The 19,830-nt window shown below is 35.2% G+C and overlaps 4 protein-coding genes and 1 pseudogene across 5 annotated transcripts; all 5 read left to right on the top strand.

Moving 5' to 3' along the window:
- The first annotated feature begins 95 nt into the window (after positions 1-95).
- Positions 96-6,545, top strand: LOC145594696 (uncharacterized). Its single transcript, XM_081651031.1, has 4 exons — positions 96-377; positions 4,009-4,239; positions 4,506-5,006; positions 5,097-6,545. Exons 1-4 carry the CDS (start codon positions 195-197, stop codon positions 6,330-6,332), a joined length of 2,151 nt encoding a protein of 716 aa, XP_081507157.1. The 5' UTR covers positions 96-194; the 3' UTR covers positions 6,333-6,545.
- A 1,139-nt stretch (positions 6,546-7,684) lies between these two features.
- On the top strand, positions 7,685-9,611 carry LOC145593979 (uncharacterized). Its single transcript, XM_081650333.1, has 5 exons — positions 7,685-7,823; positions 8,132-8,220; positions 8,748-8,869; positions 8,978-9,187; positions 9,296-9,611. The coding sequence occupies exons 1-5, from the start codon at positions 7,685-7,687 to the stop codon at positions 9,609-9,611; spliced, it is 876 nt and encodes a 291-aa protein (XP_081506459.1).
- An 814-nt stretch (positions 9,612-10,425) lies between these two features.
- LOC145594586 (thioredoxin reductase 2-like) lies at positions 10,426-11,428 on the top strand (annotated as a pseudogene).
- A 1,484-nt stretch (positions 11,429-12,912) lies between these two features.
- Positions 12,913-14,813, top strand: LOC145593978 (U-box domain-containing protein 51-like). The gene is made up of 5 exons (XM_081650332.1): positions 12,913-13,069; positions 13,237-13,331; positions 14,278-14,399; positions 14,487-14,696; positions 14,777-14,813. Exons 1-5 carry the CDS (start codon positions 12,913-12,915, stop codon positions 14,811-14,813), a joined length of 621 nt encoding a protein of 206 aa, XP_081506458.1.
- Positions 14,814-15,193: 380 nt separating this feature from the next.
- LOC145594585 (U-box domain-containing protein 34-like) lies at positions 15,194-18,211 on the top strand. 2 transcript variants are annotated; one of them, XM_081650905.1, is made up of 5 exons: positions 15,194-15,472; positions 15,549-15,650; positions 15,739-16,167; positions 16,687-17,502; positions 18,005-18,211. In XM_081650905.1, the coding sequence occupies exons 1-5, from the start codon at positions 15,305-15,307 to the stop codon at positions 18,071-18,073; spliced, it is 1,584 nt and encodes a 527-aa protein (XP_081507031.1). In that variant the 5' UTR covers positions 15,194-15,304; the 3' UTR covers positions 18,074-18,211. The 2 variants fall into 2 exon arrangements, with proteins under 2 accessions (XP_081507031.1, XP_081507032.1); XM_081650906.1 differs by lacking the exon at positions 18,005-18,211 and adding an exon at positions 17,637-17,943.
- The last annotated feature ends 1,619 nt before the right edge of the window (positions 18,212-19,830 follow it).

Raw genomic sequence — 19,830 nt, 5'->3', positions numbered from 1 at the left:
CTTACTCGTATTAGTCGTATAATGTTTCACTTAGGTTAAATGACTACGCTTGCGCGTAGACTAGCACGGTGTTGGGTTGAGCCAAACTCCTTACAACAAAAGGTCTTAAAAACACACACAAGCAGCACATAACCCCCAAAGGCCGAACCCTGATACTACCACCGGTGACACAAGCAGAGCAAAGGGCGACGAAAATGGCGACGAGACTTCATGTTGGTGGTTTGGGAGAGAGAGTGAAAGAGGAGGATCTCCGCAACACATTCTCTCATCTGGGTTCTGTTGAAACTGTTGATATTATTCGAACTAAAGGTCGAAGCTTTGCTTACATTAACTTTCTTCCTTCTTCAGAAAATTCCCTTGCCAAATTATTCAGCACGGTATATTAATCACTTACCCCTTTTCTTGTAATTTGTTTTAAAGAATTTTTCAGTTTAGTTTGATGTTTTTTTTAGTGATTGATGTTTTTACTATCTGGGGTTTTTTGTTTGATTTGTTGTGTTTATTGTTTGTTTCAAGTTGTTTCTTTCATTATGATTTACCCTGCAATTATGTTGATGGGTAATTCTATTTTGGTTCCCTTTGTCGAATTTGATTGAGGAAATGTGTGACAATTTTTGTATGAAATAGCTTTTTAATAGCAATTATTTTTGGGTGTCTTTCAAATTGATTGGAGAAATGTGTGCAATAATTTATACTGTTAACAATTAATTTGGTTCCCTTTCGAATATGGTTTGGGAAATGTGTGATAGAATTTTCATGAAATAGTTTATGAATAGCAAGTAATGTTGGTGTGTCTTTTTAGTGATAGAATTTTCATGAAATAGTTTATAAATAGCAAGTAATTTTGGGGTGTCTTTCGAATTTGATTGGGGAAATGTGTGAAATAATTCATATGAATAACAATTAATTTGATTGTCTTTTGAATTCATTGCCTTTTAAATTTGATTGGAGAAATAGGCATCGGTTCAACTAGCGGAAAGTCTTTCCACAGCGCACTCGCCTTTCCCAAAGGCAAGTGCCGGGGCCAGCAAAAGAACTCGTTCTTCCATTTTGCGAGACTGGCGAGAGAGGACTCCTGACTTTCAATTTCTCTATTGCATTCGAATCTTAGTGTTAAGCTAGGGGATGTCCATAAATTTATTTTTCATCGGATCATGCAGTCCCTTGAGATTATTTTTCGAGTTTATTTTAATTTCTTTGACTGTTTGCACCATTTCCACTTTATCTTCTGTCTTGTTTTGCTCACATAGGCTTGCTAATAATTACCCATCCCATTTGATACATTTTCAGATGGTGGTATTTTCTGCTTATGGGTAATACGTTTATATGGTCTTTTATTTCATGTAATTGTCCCTTTGTCTTGATTGAATTGCTTGTTAGGTTGGCACTTTTATCACCCCCTGCTTTGTTTGTAGATTCTGGGATGAAATTGCTGAGTTGTTTTGAAGCGATGGTTTTAGGTTGACCAAGGAATGAGGGATCAATGAGGGGATGGGGTTGGATGTGTATTTGATTATCATGAAATATGGTTTGGTTGGACATTACATCTATGGCTTCCTGTGTTGGTTTTCCGATTTATTGTAATCTGTTCCAATTGGGAAGATAGCAAAAGGTTAGGTAGGAATGGCAAGTATTGGATTCTATCTATCAGAAATAGTTTACCAACTGAATAAAGTCTGTTTGTTTAAGGATGCAGTATTGCAGTATAATCACTCGGGTAATTAAGATTCAAGAAGGTCCTATTTTAGCACTATGATTAATATTCAAAAACTAGTTGGGGTCAGACTATAAAGATTTGACTGATAATATCTAATGGACTTCAGATTTAGTTTTGAAGGAGCTGCTCTCTTGTTTTTGATTGGCAAGCATTTTCTGGAGTTGAAGGCAGAGGCAAATGCCAGTTCCTAGCTCATCATATTGTGCAAATATTTTTGAAGAGTGATTGAATTCAGTTGTAATTGTGCAGATTTCCCTAATTTCCATGCAATCTTGTGAATCTACCTTCTATTGGTTACTTTTTCTCATTGTCTAATTAACTTCAAAGTGCTACCAGGTTTTTGTGATTCTATCATGTCACGTAGATTGAAGGGAAAATGTTATCGCACGTCTCACGACAAGTGTTGGGCTATGAAACATTGTCAGATTTATAAGATTAATGTGTCGGAGATGCATATGCTGTGATGGACGTGTGGTCATACTAGAAAGGATCAGCTAGAAATGAGGTAATTAGGAAGAAATTAAGGGGCTACACAGCTTACACTTATTAAGTATAAAAATGAAGGAGAATCGCTCAAGTTATTTTTTTCATGTAAGATGGAGACCGAGTAATGCAACGGTTAGAAGGTTTGAAGAGTGGCAAAATGATGTGGTTGTAAGTGGTAGGGGTAGAGGAAGGTTATTGATAGCTATATGAGTTTATTTGGAATTGAGGAATGTATGCATTGGATAGAAAGGAGTAGAAGGAGAAAATATATGTGATATGACATGATGTTTCTTATATTTTCATCCGTTCTTCCTTTTTCTTTCCATTTACTTTAATCCTTGTATTTTACTAACCTTTCAATCTCACTCATATTTTGTTTGTTCTCTTTCTATTTCCAAAGCTTTTCATTTGTTCACTTTACATTTAATTACTTTTCAAACGATCAAACCTAATTTTCTTATCAATAATATGTATAATTGCTATGTTTTCTTATTTTATTATAATATCTCACTTTTATTTCATTCCCTTCGTTTTTGAGCTTTCATTGTCACCCTTCCTGTTTTTTAAAAAAAAGAAATAATAAAATTTGATACTCATGTTTTCTCTAGTATAACTTGCCCTACTGTCACTTCCACACTCTACTTTGTTTACTTTCTCAACTAATTTTTCCTGAACTTTTCACAGACAATTTTGAATGACAGTTCATGTTAGCCGACCCCAATTCCTTTGTGGATCTTTATTGTTTTTGTTTTTGTTGCTGCTGCTGCTGCTTTTAGTCTTTTACTCACGGAGGAAGTTAGTGATACTTAGTACAACTTTAACAGGTGTTATTGTTTATAGTTGGAGCTAGCATCAGGTGGCTATAATTGTACGGAGTAATAATATTATGTTTGTGTACTACAACATTTATTTGCTTTCCTAGGCAAGGAAGCGTGGCTTTGGTGGGAGCATTTTACAGAGAGGAGATTATGCTGAGTGCTATTGAAAGTTTTCTGTTAGTTTGTTTTACACTTGGAGAAACAAGGCTCTTATAAGCTTCTATCCTTTATCATTGCTGTTTCCAGTACATCATCAATCAAACTTCATCTTCTACCTTAAGTCCCACATATCTCTTAATTCTGTTCAAAGATAAGTTGATTCTTAGAAACATGTGCAGTAATTTATTTTTAATATGTTGTTTTTGGGGTTAATGCATATTTTATCAAGGTCAATTGTGTTTTGGATTTTTTTTTATTTTATTTTTTTTCGGGGTGTGTGTGCATAAATGTAGGCTAACAAACCCTAGACCCCTTACCCATCCAATCACATTTCAAATCCCTCTTCAGTTCATTGCCTTCTTCTGACTCTAATACTTATGCACTCTACGCACTGTGTAGGTTAGCCTTCTTCCAGGGATATATCGTAGATTTTCCAGAAAGAGAGAGATTGACCAATGTTTCTTAAAGATAGAATTTATATTTGTATTGTTGTTAATAGATCTTGGAAGGATCACTGGTCTTTGCTAAGTGGTAGCTCGATGCATAGAGTCTGACACCTGCTAGGAAGTATCTCATTAACCTGAATGGACTCTCAAAAAACTCCCTTATGACAAACAGCCTATATTCCTTCCCGTAGTTCAATGATAACATTTTGCTGTATCAGATATTACTAAGCTACTATAATAGGAAGGCCCCCTGCCCATAGACAGAAAGCGCAGGGTCGTGCAATTTATTACTCTCTGTCCCTGGGGAAGGGGTGATTATATGCTGTTAGTAAAAATTATTTTGATACTTTAGGTTGCTAATATGTTTTCTGCTGTGTTTCAGTATAATGGGTGTTTGTGGAAGGGAGGAAAATTAAAGCTGGAAAAGGCGAAAGAACATTATATTGACCGGTTGAAACAAGAATGGGCAGAAGATGCTGAACTCGTACATAGTGAAAATATTAATTCCAATCAGAATGATCTTGATGAAAATGTGGCTGATTCTCTACAGCCCAAGAGCACCCTTGATTCTGAAAAGATGCAGATCCGGATGTTCTTTCCCAAACTAAGGAAGGTAATGCATTGCCTTGTGTAAAATGGTGTTGATTTAGAAGATTTGGCATGCACTCCCTCCCCCCCCCCCCCCCCCCCCCCCCCGGGCTGTAGTGAATAGATATTGTGTCCATGTATGTTGGCCTGTTGGATAATTCAGTATCGTTGGATGATCAAGCTAGTGTTGTTGCTCTACAAGCATGTTGTTTCCATCTTTTATGAAAGTGATATACTTGCTCTTTCCTTTTGAGCATCATATTCATATCTTCTGAAATTGGCTGAATGCAGGTAAAAGCATTACCTTTTCGTGGAACTGGTAAACACAAATACAGTTTCCAGCGTGTTGTAGTACCACCTCTTCCAGTTCATTTCTGTGATTGCCCAGAGCATTTTGTTGATGTACAAAGTGACAAGAAAAATAACAGAGATATGACAAATCCAGTGATGAACAAGCTTCTGAGTAAGGGAACTTCTCTGAAATCTGGATGTGCTCAGCCCCAAAGAGGAATGCAAGTGCATGATACAATAATACAAGATGATGGCTTGAATGAAGAAGAGATTAATGTCATGAATTCTGTGATGAAAAAACTCTTAGATAGGGAGAGTGCAAAAACTGAGCGTAGGGACCTTCATAATACTCCACAGATAGCAGCCCCAGCTGTTGAATCGCAAGAGGATAATAACGAAATAGATGAAGAAACAGATGATGATGATATTAAAATTAATACGGGGGCTGGACAAGATTTTGGACCAGAAAGCTGGGAGCTACAAACAAGCCTGCTTAATAAGGTGTGATTTTTATTTTATGTGATTTGCAATAGTTAAGTTTTATAACAAATTAATCTCTGCTTGACTTAGTTTTGATGACTTATGATGCAGATGGCGAGGTCAAATGAGACTTCTATTGAAACTTCCAAAAGTAAGCTTGGTACGCAGATTGTAAAGGAAAAACTTTCCAATAAGAAAAGGAAATCATTTTCCAATGAAAGCAATAAAAAGGATCCTGCATCTCCTATCCATGGAAAAAAGGCCCGTTTTCAAACTCAAATAATGGACTCAGAAGAGCATTTGGAAATGATAAGTGTAACAGGGTCCAATACCAATAAATCAATTACAAGTGGCATGCCGACCCAGAAGGCTTCATGGAAAAAACTGGTTGGTGAAGGCAGTAGCAGATCATTCTACTTGTCACAGGCTACACCTGGTGGTGAGACTAAGATTGATGGACAGCCTATATCTGGTGGAAAAACATCAACCGACCGCAAGAAACAAAAAAGGAATAATGATGTTGTGAATGAAGACCATAAACCTAGTAATACGATATTTTCTGTGAACAAAGAACTTGAAAGGGTCAGCAACTCTGTGCCTGAAAATGTGGATGATGAGAGTAACATTGATGAACAGCCTATATCTGGTGGAGAAGCATCAACTGACAGCAAGAAACACAAGAGGGATATTGATGTTGTGAATGGAGAGCGTAAACCTAGTAATATAACTTTTTCTGTCAACAAAGAACTTGAAAGGGTCAGCAACGCTGTGCCTGAAAACAAGGATGGCCTATCCTCCCAGTCAAAAGAAGCTACAGAGGGACATCAGGCTGCTCAACCGGCTGGAGCAAGTGCAAGTTTAAATATAGTAACTAAAGGCAGTACTTGGCTGCAAAAATCATCTTGGAGTCAGCTTGTAGGCGGTGGAGAGAGTAGCTCCTTTAGCATTTCACAAATCTTGCCAAAAGATCTACTTGAGAAACAACAGTTGAACAAACCAAATAATAATGGCACTTCAAACAACTTTTTTAGTAGTGTAACTGCTTTTGGTGGCAATAGAAGATCAAGGTCTGGCGTAGCTGGGGAAGATAAGAAAAAGGAAGCCCAAGAAAGTGCTCCTAGAGGTATTCATCCTAGTATAACTCCAAAGGGAAATGATTGCTCTGATTCAACTACTGCCATGAAGTCTGATTCAGAGCAGAAGGTGTCCAATCCACGTCTGGGAGTTCGAATCAGTGAAACTTGCCCTTTTATGAGTAGTGCTGATTCATTGAAGGACTGGCAAACTGCTAAAACAACACTTACTAGCTCCCATAAAAAGAGAAACAACAAACAGGGTTTTGCTTAGTAATTGTCGTCTATTTTTGGTTTCATGAATTGTCATTACTTATACTTTTATAGTTGGGATCAATCAGTATCTCAAGCTTTACTAGACTAGTATTATTGTGCAATTTCTATGTAGCAATTTGACAGAGAATGCTATCGTGTATTTTCTTGATGGTTGTGTATTTTTGTACCTTTGGGTTAGAAATTAATGAAAGACCTGATTTCCTTCCTTTTATTGTTCTGTGTATCATTGAATCAACTATCGGGGGGTAAATTATTCAGAGATTTAATTTTGATGAAATTTACTGAAGGCTATTGCAGGTCTGCTGTCTGCTGAGGTCCTGAGTCCTGACCTGATATCTTTTGATGGTGTCAGAACATAATTCAGTATCATTCTTAGAATCAGGTGTTTTGTGCATATATGTTCAAAACCTCCCCAATTCTCTCGGTTGTTCGGTTTACAAAGGCGTACTACTTCAAGTATTCAACTACAGCTTTCTAAGATCTAGCAGAGTATCACAGTCTACCAAAGCAGCTAAGCAATTCACCCAAAATCTGGAGTTTACAGTACTTAAACTCAACATATCAATCACATTCTTGCAGTCTGAAGCAATAATTAACTCGTTGCAGGCTTTCACAACCTGCAGTCCTTAGATCTGTCCTTCCTAAAAGAACAAGGTGCATACAGTTTACTTTTCTATTTTGGTATTCAAGATCCAGTCTTTTCCAATCCCTATTAACACCCACTTGATGCAGTATGTTCACTTACAAAATGTTATTGTTTTCATTTTTGTATACCCTGTAAAAATTTCTGAATTTGATTTTCTAGGACCTTTTTTACAACAAATTTTGAATTATATATTTTCCAGCTCTTCAAAACTATATTATCACCAAAATTACTTGTATATACTTGTATTAATTTAAATACAAATGGAAAAAGTAAAATCTAAAAAAGATATATATGGAGCAATTAAATTTGTGTAATTAATTTCATAAAATGCTAAAATACAATGAAAATAATAGATAAAATGTGAATATTTCTGTACTTGATCAATCTATATCGATTGTGACTATGTAAATGACGATAAATAGGAAGTGATTGAGTCATTGAAACTATCTTTTAACATGAAATCGGTGTCATTATTAGATACAACTCATACAAGTATTTTTAGCCTAGGTAAAGGGTGATTAACTATTTAAAACCCAAATTCCCGCGTCAAAATCTTAAGTTAACAACTAAGAGAGGGAGAGAGATGGGGTAAGAGAGAAAAAAAAAAGACAGATTTTTATTTCTCTCTTTGTTTCTTTTATTTACTCTCTTCTCTCAAAAGAGAGAGAGTAGGAATAGGTGGTATGAATTCATCAACGGAAGATATGGAGCCACTGCCGGTTAACTGTACCGCAGTGGCAATTGATAAGGACAAGCATAGTCAATATGCCGTGAAATGGGCAGTTGATCATCTTTTGTCTAGCACCCATTTCCTCATTTTGATCCATGTCAAGCAGAAAAACCGTAGGTATTCTCTCTCTCTCTTTTTTTTTTTTTTTTTTTTTTTTTTTTTTTTTTGGGGTAAATAATCGATGTCGAATGTGATATGATACGAGCGTTCAATTAAAGATATTAGTGGTTAAAAGTATATTTGTCTAAGGTAATATGAGTATCCTTATAAAAAAATAAAATTATTACTCGTATCATTCCTTCATTTATGAAAACTCGTAATAGTTTGACTAACACACGTGTTAATTCGTAAATGTGAGTTAAATTATATACAATTATATGTAAACATCATCTTTGTTTGGATCTTAATTATTTGCTTGTAGCTAGTGGAATTGATGGAGCAATGGAGGGTATCGAATCTGATCCACAAAGTATATTCATTCCTTATCGTGGATTTTGTGCTCGCCAATCGGTATTTACTTGACATTTTAATATATTGTTTTTATTTAGTTGCACCACTTTTTAAAAACAAAAACGTAATAATAGTTCCACCATTTTCACTTAAAATTTCCTAAGACAATCCTTGAAAACCAAAGGGATGTTGGTACTTGGTAGATGATGAGAGTATCTATGAAATTTATTGCATATGTAATCACATAAAAGATATACGCCCCTTGTCCTCAAATAATTGTCTTGTATACTATTTTGGTCATTCTCCAAATAATTGTCATGTTATCTTAAATGAATATTTCCACTCATTCAACTCATGTGATGTAGATCCTACTACTAACTATCTCAATCTCACAGTCTCGCTCTTTTTTTACTATATCTCATGTGATGTGAAGTTCTCCAAAACTTTTTTTCCCCTTTAATTCAATCAAAATTTTCATTATTACTTTAATTCGAGTTTATAAATTATTTGTGAATTGAAAATTAAATGTATAGAGTAATATAATAATGAATTGGACCTCAACTTTTAATTAATAAACTTATTATCAGGTACAAGTAAGAGAGGTTGTTCTAGAAGATACAGACGTAGCTAAAGCTATTCTGGACTATGTAAACAACAACTACATCACTAACATTGTTATGGGCGCATCTTCACGAAATGCTCTTAAGAAGTTAGTTTTATATCCTTTCTTTTTACACATAAATTAAAGTTCTAGTACGTGTACACGAAAACAATTAAGAATTTATACTAACGAAAATTATGTTGTTGCTAATTACAGAACCTTTAAAAAGGCTGATGTACCAAGCCATGTGACCAAATATGCACCAGAGTTTTGTTCTGTTTACGTGATTGCTAAGTCGAAATTGTCCAATTTACGATCTGCTCAACGTCCTTTTGGAAACACTCCATCTTCGCCTAAACTTCCATCTTCATCACTCGGACATCAGCTTTCAGTTGAACATCCTCCTATAGATGATTTGAACACGAGGTAATAAATAAATAAATCGTTCATCAATGCACATTTATTGTACTCCCTCTGTTCCTTAATGTAATGTACGTGCCTAATTAAGGAATCATGTTCTTCTTTATTCAACAGGATATTCCTAGATGGAAGCTCGAAATGGGTCAAAGTTACACCATGTTGTTGTAATCCTCCAAAAATATCTGAAATTAGAATCTCAGACACCTTAACCAATTCTGGAAGACCTTATTACAAGTGTAGATTTTGTGGATTCTTTGCCTGGATGAATGAGGACGACATAGTCCGGTCAGCCGAGGAAGTTGTTGCGGAGCAAAGGATGATTGTCATTGTAAAGGAAACATTGGATGAATTTGTTAAGTACATTAAAATTGTTGTCAAAGTTGCTGTGATAATGTACTTTGTTCATTTCGTCTTTGTTGTATCAATGTGATATATGTATGTACTACTCCATTATCCGTTTATACTTCCTTAACATTGTACTCAGTTCATGGGTTTTCTTAATCATTACTCCGTAGTATATAAGAATGAAGAGATTACAATATTTGTTCCATGTCTTTTTTTGAAATCAGCATAACACATAAATTATTAACCAGAAATAGATCGAGAAAGCAATTAAATTGGTATGACAATTATTAGATTATGAACTAAGACCCGTATATGCATCCCTAAGCCTCAAGGTTGAACAATTAAACTAGCATAATTTTCGGACAAAGCCAGCCTATATCCTTTCGTTTTTCAATCTACATCGTTACAAATTTCAATCTTCTGATAATTATTACTCGTATAATTAATGTGATCATTCCTAATTCCCCACCATATACCTCTTATCTTGATACTTGTACCATTTTTTGGGTTTCGTTTGATATTGTACAACCTCCGTTACATATTATTTGCTACGATTAAACATATTCCCTCTCTACTTTATGTCAAACTCGTAGTATATTTGTATGAAATATTTTATCACTTTTTTTCTTTTTTTTGAAAGATGAAATATTTTATTACAAATTGATTCAAATCATAGTATGTATTTTATTTTCGTATGATTACACTTATTATTATGAGAATAATATAATTTTGTAAATTTTGTTTTCAATTAATTTTAGTTTCCAATTGAGTGTCTTTTTAATTTGGCAGAATATAAAAGACAATAAAATTTTAGAGAAACTTCTAATTTGGAATTTTTTTATAATAAAGATACACACTACCTAGCCATTAAGTTTTACTAATTATCTTTGGAGGCCACAACAGTTTCGGCAATGGAGGACATCATCCGAACCCGGCTTTGTATAATCGGGTCTGGTCCGGCGGCCCACACAGCAGCAATCTACGCATCACGGGCCCAACTCAAGCCCATTCTCTTTGAAGGGAGTATGGCCAATGGGATCGCGCCAGGTGGCCAGCTAACAACCACCACCGACGTCGAGAATTTCCCCGGCTTTCCGGAAGGAATTTCGGGTCTAGATATCACAGAAAAGTTTCGCAACCAATCTCTACGTTTCGGTACGCAGATAGTAGCAGAAACGGTTACTTCCGTCGATTTCTCAACGACGCCGTTTAAGCTATTTTGGGGTCAGTCCAAGACTGTAGTCGCTGACTCAGTTATTATTGCAACCGGTGCCGTGGCAAAGAAGCTGAATTTCCCGGGAAATGGAAAGTTCTGGAATAAAGGAATATCGGGTTGTGCAGTATGTGATGGGGCGTTGCCTATTTATAGGAATAAACCGTTGGCGGTCATTGGTGGTGGTGATTCGGCTATGGAAGAAGCAAGTTTCTTGACGAAGTTCGGGTCGAAAGTGTATATAATTCACAGGAGAGGTGAATTTCGAGCTTCGAAGATTATGCAAAAGAGAGCATTGGAGAATAGTAAAATAAAGGTTATATGGAATTCTGAGGTGGTTGAAGCGTTTGGGGATGTGGAGAAGGAGAATAAGGTTTTAGGAGGGTTGAAGGTGAAGGATGTTGTTAGTGGGGAGGTTAAGGATGTTGAAGTTTCCGGGTTGTTTTTTGCTATTGGGCACAAACCTGCTACTGATTTTTTGGGGAAGCAGGTGGCTTTGGATGGTGATGGGTACGTACGTGGTTACGGAACCGGGGACGACAAAGACGAGTGTTAAGGGTGTTTTCGCGGCTGGTGATGTGCAGGATAGCAAGTATAGGCAGGCTATCACGGCTGCTGGCACCGGTTAGTGTCAATCTTCTTTGTTTTATTATTGTCTTATACTTTACTTGTGATGACATTGGTGGTTTTGATTTGTTTTCGTAGTCGCAATATTGTGTTTTGTTGCCAAAGCTTGTTAAAGCTCATACGCAATTTTGCACTTTGGTATGGTGCACTTAAGCATAGCTTGGGCCGGTGTTCAGTGTTGTATTGCAATTCAATCTGTTTTTACAATTTTTTTTTGATTCTAATCTGTTTTTACAATTTTATACGAGTAGTATGTACATACTGGTTTTTGTTTACTTTTTATTTTTCTTTATTATATCTCAAAAAACTATATTTTAGTCAAATAATCTATTGACTTTTATTGAAATGATTTGATTTCTTCGTATTTTTGTAAACGAGCAAAAAATTTATTGCATGTTATTAATTGTTCAATATGCTTAATTTCGAATTTTTTTGTCAAAATAATTTGTGAAGTATATTTTGTCACATATAAAATCTTTGATTTTTATAATGTAGTATATATTTTGTCACATAGATAGATCAATATATTGCCTAATGAATAATGATAGAATGACTAGGTAATGAATGGATAAATTTTATGGTATATTGGTATGCTATCTTTGATTCTTCACGATTTTATCATTTTAGTTGGTACCAAATTAAGATTTTCTTAAAGTGTACACTAGATAAGATTTGTCAGCATCATATAGTTGAACCAATGAATATTTCATTACTTTTATTTTAATTTCATAAACGTAGATTAATATGGAAAATTTTTATATACACCCAATTTTCAGTAATTTACTATATATCGGGTACACTTTTGTCAGATTTAGTGTCACTTTTGTCAAATTTAGTGTCACTTTTGTCAAAATATGTGGATGAAGAGGTTTGAACACTCAACCTCTAAGAAGAAATGTCATTGTTTAACCATGCATCTAAGCAATTGTCACTTATGTTGAAATCTTGCACACAAATATATGTTATACCACAAAAGTATCGAAGACACTTACAAATTATTAAATATCTTTTTAAAAATTAATAGTTGTATGACTAAAAAAAGTAGCAACCCGAGGCAACGCCCGGGCTATACACTAGTTTGTTGATTAAATATCGTTTAAAAAAAAAACAAACTCAATGACGGATTCCAAATTATACTCAAATATTTTCAAATGATACTTTTTTTTTTAATTCCTTTTTATTAAAGTAAAACAATTTATTTGCCTAATCATTTTATTTTTTTTGCTAGAACTCAAAAGTTAGGTTGCTCTTACACCATTAAAAAACATTGAAAAAAATACATTATATAAAGAAAATTAAAAGTTAGTTAAGATTCCGAATTTCTCGCGCCAAAATCTTATGTTAGAAAGAGAAAACAACTCAAGAAGAAAGGAAATTAGCTTTATGGGGTTAGAGAGAGAAAGAGAAGAAAAACACCCTCAAAGTTTTTCTCTCTATCTCTCTCTTCCATTCTCCATTGTTTTGATTTTCTCTCTCCTCAAAACAAGAAAAACTGCTACAATCTCTTTTGTCTTCTCAGAAGCATTTCAACAAACAGTTGGTGGGCATGTCTATATCGGAAGATTTAGCGCCGCTGCCCATCAACTGTACTGCGGTGGCTATTGATAAGGATAAGCATAGCCAATACGCGGTTAAATGGGCAATTGATCATCTTTTGTCCGGCAATCATTTCCTCATTTTGATCCATGTTAAGCAGAGAAATCGTAGGTATCCATCCCTCTCTTTTTAATTTTTCCGAAATATGATATGATTTGATATGATATGATGTGGGAATCTGATTATAAACTTACCCTTGTTGTTGATTTTGGTTTTGTTGGAAATTATTGAAATAATGAAGTTTCTAATTTTCGCGGAATTGTTTTTGTTTCAGATGGTGGTGGGTTGTTTGAGGTTGGCACAGGGGGAATTGAATCTGATCCAACACATATATTCATTCCTTATCGTGGATTTTGTGCTCGCAAATCGGTAATTGCTTGACACATCTTACATATTAGATAGCCAGTAATCATTTTCCCGGCATTTTGTTCATAGAATTGTATGTAACATAGTCATTGGGATGTGTATAGTTCACCTCAATAAGTTTGAAAGTTTGCGCTATTATCATTAATCTTTTGCCACTTAAGGTGTATGTTTGGTGTGGAATTGATTGATTTGGCACAAGGGATATCAGAGCTATTTGTATATTTTTGGGGGATTATGTGTGAAGCAATGCTCTTTAATCATTTCGACTCCCTTTGTTTCATAATGTATGCCGGCCTATCACATTTTTTTTACAAACAAAATGCAATTTTCAGAACAAAATTTTCAACTTTGTTCTTGTTTCTCCTTTATTAGCATTTAGTTTAATGTTGAAAGGTCTTCAAGTCAAATGACCATCTTTGTAGGTTTGTTATTTCTTATATCCTTGGTCTATATACTGAAACGCCATAAAGCATGGCGTGTCATGTTTCCATCCTATTGACTATTGTGTTATTATTGTTTTTATGGTGTTTTTCATATTGAGAAAAATGAATTATCTTTTTGGGAAACATAGCATAATGGATAGGCACCTTGATAAGTATGATAACACTTATTGCATTGGATCTATATGTTTCAAGTTACTACAAAAATAATACTCGTGATTGTATGTTGCTTGTGTAAAGACATAGTGATAACTATATCTTCATGGAGAATTTATGTTGTAAAACATGCTTAATGAAAATAACTTAGATATAATTATGCTGTATTTCAAGCTGATATTGATACATTAACCTACTAGTTTATAAGTTAGAAGGAGAGAATTTATATTTTGAAAGTGTACTTGCTTGTGAAAAATTCTGGTTAGTTGTCAAGTAACTTTTTAGCTGTCACAGTTGATAATTGTGGAGTTCAAATAGATTATTGAAAAATCATAATCATTTGCTATTACCAGGTTCAAGTGCGAGAGGTTGTTCTTGAAGATGCTGACATAGCTAGGGCTATCCTGGACTATGTGAACTGCAACTTCATCACTAACATTGTTATCGGTGCATCTTCAAGAAATGTTGTTGCAAAGTTAGTCGTATTTCTTGTCTCTTTTAAAAGAAGCAAAATAATGTTTGACAAGCCTAGTTCCTGAAATTATATTGTTGCTATTTACAGAACCTTTAAAAAGCCTGATGTGCCAAGCTATGTGACCAAATGTGCACCAGATTTCTGTTCTGTGTATGTTATTGCAAAGTCAAAAGTTCTCAGTGTCCGATCAGCACAGCGTCCAGTTGCAAATACTCCCACTCCTCCAAAGCTTCCATCTCTTGGATTGCCACATCAATTTTCAATGGAACAGGCACTTGCTGACGACTTCAGCTTAAGGTAATTTGTATTTGCTATTATTATTAGTTATACGTTGAAGAATTACTTTTTGCATTGACATCTCTATTTTTCTTTGCCAGTATTCAAGACATTGTATATCAACATTTGCATTTCTAAGCTCTAAATCTAAATGGTGAAGACATTGTATATATAGTCTTAAGCTACCTCTTGTGTATCTATGATAGTTAGAATTTGATTTTAAATTATCACAGAGAATTGCAATGTATTGTAAGCTTTCAATTTTGTTTCTCTTTTCTTCAAAATCTCCTAAAACCACAAATTTTGTATTCAAAGAACTATTCCACAATTTACAAATTATGAACAGCTCCAAATAGCAAAAATTATGGTCTGACGTGGTTATATTAACATCTAACATCCTAACCTTTATAAGAGGGTCTTTTTATGGTTGTTTCCTAATATGCTTTGTTCATGTAATCTTTTTAAGGTCTGATAAAATTGTTTTCTTCATTGAGAACAGATCACCTTCTTACCGAGGATCACTTAACTCCAATGGATCTGATAGAAAATCTTGGGATAGAAGCAGTGAAGGCAGCAGGGCTGGACGACGGGCATCTGTGTTGGGAAGTGCTTGGAAGGGGTCATCATCAATGGAAAATATTGACATTAATGCTGGAACATCCAACCACCGCAATTCCTTATCTGATGATGCTGATAATATTGATCACTCATTCCATAATATGGTTGAAGTGCCTGCCAAGGACTCAGACTTTTCGTTTGTTGGTGGTCCCCCAAGAAAGGATCACACTCACTCACCAGTAAGTAATATGTTGTAACATAAATAGTCGTTCAGTAACATGTATTAATGAAATTGCGGTGTGTGCTATGTTGTAGAATGATCTAGAGGCAGAAATGAGACGCTTAAGGCTTGAGTTAAAGCAAACAATGGATATGTACAGCTCAGCTTGCAAAGAAGCAATCACTGCAAAGCAGAAGGTGATAGCTGGTCCTGTGGTCTTGTATGTAATATTCTGTGCTACTGAATTGTTGGAATTTTATAGTTTGTTTTTTGGTAATTGTTCAGGCTAAAGAGCTGAATGATTGGAAGATGGAGGAAATTCGAAAATTTGAGCAAACACGTAACTCTAAAGAGTCTGCTCATGCAGTTGTTGAGATGGAGAAGGCTAAGTGTAGAGCTGCTATAGAAGCTGCTGAAGCGGCACAGAGATTAGCTGAGAAAGAAGCACAGAAAAGAAAGCTTGCAGAACATAAAGCTAAGCAAGAAGCAGATGAGAAGAATCGGGCATTAAATGCATTAGCTCATAATGATGTTAGGTACAGGAAATACTCCATTGATGAGATAGAAATCGCAACTGAAAACTTTTCTCCACAAAATAAAGTCGGTGAAGGTGGGTATGGACCTGTTTATCAAGGTAGACTGGATCATACCCCTGTTGCCATTAAAGTATTAAGACCAGATGCTGCACAAGGAAGGAAGCAGTTCCAACAGGAGGTAAAACAACTATAATCTAATTTCTCTTTTACGCTACAATGTATGGACTATGAGACTATGAATATAACAATATTTCTTATTAATATCATTATGCTAAAATTGTCCAAGATATTCATAGGAGGCTTACCAAGGGAAGCCTGCCGATCCTAGTTGCTCGTCTTTGTAATTGACTATTGATTTGCATAACCAATCATTAGGCTAGCTTTGTGTATCTTAAGCTCAACCACACCTCATCATATATTTTATGACTTGGTAGATGTTATGATATGTGTAATTTGCATGCTCTAAAGTTTAATTAATTTTTTAGTTCGTTATTCATTGTGTAAGGACTAAGGAAATTGGGGATTAAATTAGTTAGTGTAAGGCATGTGTGTGTGTCCTAAAAATTTCCTTTATTATTATTTTAGTGAATCATGAAATTTTAGTGATGTAATAATATTAGCATAATAAAACCACAATTTACTAGATTGAGTATGCTCAAATTTGTTATCTTTAATCGACTTTCCAACTTGATGGCAGGTTGAGGTACTAAGCTGTATGCGACATCCTCATATGGTTCTTCTTTTAGGAGCGTGCCCTGAGTATGGTTGCTTGGTTTATGAATACATGAACAATGGAAGCCTGGAGGACAGGCTCCTCCGAAAAGGTGGGACTGCTCCTATTTCCTGGAGGATCCGATTTAAAATAGCAGCTGAGATTGCAATTGCCCTTACATTTCTCCACCAGGCGAAACCAGAACCCCTTGTGCATCGTGATCTAAAGCCAGCAAATATCCTCTTAGACAAAAATTATACGAGCAAAATCAGTGATGTTGGTCTAGCAAGATTGGTTCCGCCTTCTGTGGCAAATAGTGTCACACAATATCACATGACTTCTGCTGCAGGAACTTTCTGTTACATTGATCCTGAGTATCAGCAGACAGGAATGTTGACCACCAAATCTGATGTATATTCTTTGGGCATTATGTTGCTTCAGATAATTACCGCAAAACCTGCAATGGGTCTCAGTCACCATGTTCAACGGGCCATCGATACTGGAACTCTTGCTGATATGCTGGACCCAAATGTGACTGACTGGCCTATTGATGAAGCTATTGCATTTGCAAAATTGGCCTTAAAATGCTCTGAACTTAGGAAACGGGACCGCCCAGATCTTGCTACTGTTGTATTGCCAGAACTCATCCGACTAAAAGATTTTGGGATGACTGAAGACCCAAACAATTTCTATGCCTACAAACCAAGAATTCACAACTCAGTTCCACGCCCAAGGTCAACAGGCAGGAGTGGCAAAAACCCGTCATCAAGTTCACATCATCGATCATCAAATTCTAGCCAGGTAATTAGCTACTCCAGCTACCCCTTAATATTATTCACACTTCCTTAGTATGAATGTCCCAAATTGTTTTTCTTTATTTTAATAAATATCTAATCTAATTCGAAGTATATTTCTTGTTGGCAAAATTTCGTAAGGGAATGAATCTCGACTGATGCCTTTTCCTCTCCCCCTAAGAATGCCACATGCATGCTCTGCTATCTATTTTTGAATGCTTCATCACATGTAATGCTCCACACCTGGCCGTCTCTGCCTATACTCCAGCCTTTAGGAAGGGAGGGACTCGAGGGAGAATACATGGAATATTCTCCTCCTAGGCTTAGGATATATTTTGTAATGTTACAAGAGTATAAGGATTCATTAGGTAATCTTGCTCGAAGTCATGTATTATCTGATTATCCATGTCAAAATTGTCAATTGACATTGTGGTGTTATAGGCAAAAATGAACTTTAAATGAAAGGTATTGATGATTTGCTAAATGTTATAATGTTGATGTTTGATCAGGGGTCATCACGGACCTTGTCTTGGTCGCCATCACAGGGCTCAGATGAAACTTCTTTAGAAAGTGAATAAAAGCAGGCCACTTCGGCCTGGTTTCAAACTGGTGAAATCATTATGTCAATTATCTTTACAAGATGAACATTGATATTATATTTATCATGTTTCCTTTGAAGATGTAGATCCTGTAAATGAAATACAAAGCATTATGTACATGGGGTTTTTCTTGTAAAGTACCATGTTTCTGAAGTGAAGGAGAATGAATAGTTTTTGTTTCATTTTCTGCATAAAATCCTGCTCTCTTTGCTTTTGATCTTTCATAGGATGTGCTCAACTTCAAACCCTATTGAGCTTTAACAATATACTTATAAGACATCAGGAACAGCATGATCATAATTATCGAAGGGTGGCAGTGGGAGTGGGAGTGGGAGGAAGGGGGCTTAGAGCCTTTGGCTCTTGTGTAAACTATGTAATTAGCAATGAACACGGTTGTATTCTTCAGATGATTCAATTTTTTTGCAGCATTTTGGTGTCCAGATGATAAATCTTTCTAAAAGTCTGAACCATAAACCAGTCAGGGAAAGAAATTGCAGTTTTGGTTCTGTTATTGGCTAAAGAATTTACTCCCGATTTTTTGAAATTAATAGTCACCTATACTAATTTAAGATGTTAAGAAAAGTGTCACATTTTCTGATATAATATCGGTTAATGATTGGATTTCTTTTGAGTTGTTGATTTTTTTTATTCCTACAACTATAATTAAGTGCGGTGATTCATAAAATAACAAAAATAACACAACTAGGATTATTATACAGGTTTTTTTTTTCTTTCGTAAAATCATGTCATATCCTTAATTATGAGGAGTTGAGATGATGCGACAACCAATCCGGCAGACAAAAGAGGAATATGCAAAACTTAATGCTGATTTAAATCTTTCAATTATTTGGTTAAGGCTTGAATATATTTTGTAATTCTATTCTGGGAGCAAACAAAAGCCCAAAAAGCTGCATCAGAATAAGGTAGGTGTTATGCTGAGTCCTTGGGATTTTAACTTCTGTGTGCAAGAAAAGTATAATTAAAGCTCGAAGAAAGCATAAAAAGTTGAATGTTAAGGCAATATTGTGGGGAAAAGAATAGCCTTAATACTACACGCGTAAGCTTAACTTTCTCCAATTTTGTAAATCTATCATGAGTGAAAGAATAAATAACACTCCAATTGTATAAGGTGGCCGAAAAAATATATACGAGTACACCAAGTCAGCAATGCAACCTTCTCGTAACCTTTATAAACTAAGTTTATTTTATCAATTAAAAATGAATTGAGGGTATTTTTTCGATATGTCAAAAGGTATAGTGCACCACATCAACAATACAACAATTGCACCAGATATATAGGGATTGTGTAGCGGTGTAGTTACATTATCTAAACTCTCAAGACATAATATGTAGTATGTTATGCTTATGCTATATACTAGTAGCTTGTCATTTTTCCTTAGCTGTGACAACTAACCTAATAACTTTAGGTTTTTTTAAAAGATTCTACTTGAAATTTGAGCTCAAAACACATATATAATCTATATTTACATGTCTTTAAAACTTGGCTCATTTTTATTACAAACACATTCCTTAATATAGGCCAGTTTCATACACATCAAAAGCCAAAAAGAGCAGACATATATACCTTACCTTTCTTACAAGAAGCATCTAAAGTTAAGTTCCCAACTTTATTAAGCACCACTCACACGCTTGATAAACTCCTTAAGTTCACTACCATTTATTCCACTGCCTTTCTTACATTTCTTATGCCTTAGAAAACCATGAAAATTATGAAG

The sequence above is a fragment of the Chenopodium album genome, chromosome 19, assembly GCF_948465745.1.
Source record: "Chenopodium album chromosome 19, dcCheAlbu1.1, whole genome shotgun sequence".
NCBI classification, from domain to species: domain Eukaryota; kingdom Viridiplantae; phylum Streptophyta; class Magnoliopsida; order Caryophyllales; family Amaranthaceae; genus Chenopodium; species Chenopodium album.
This window is presented reverse-complemented; position numbering and strand designations above follow the sequence as displayed.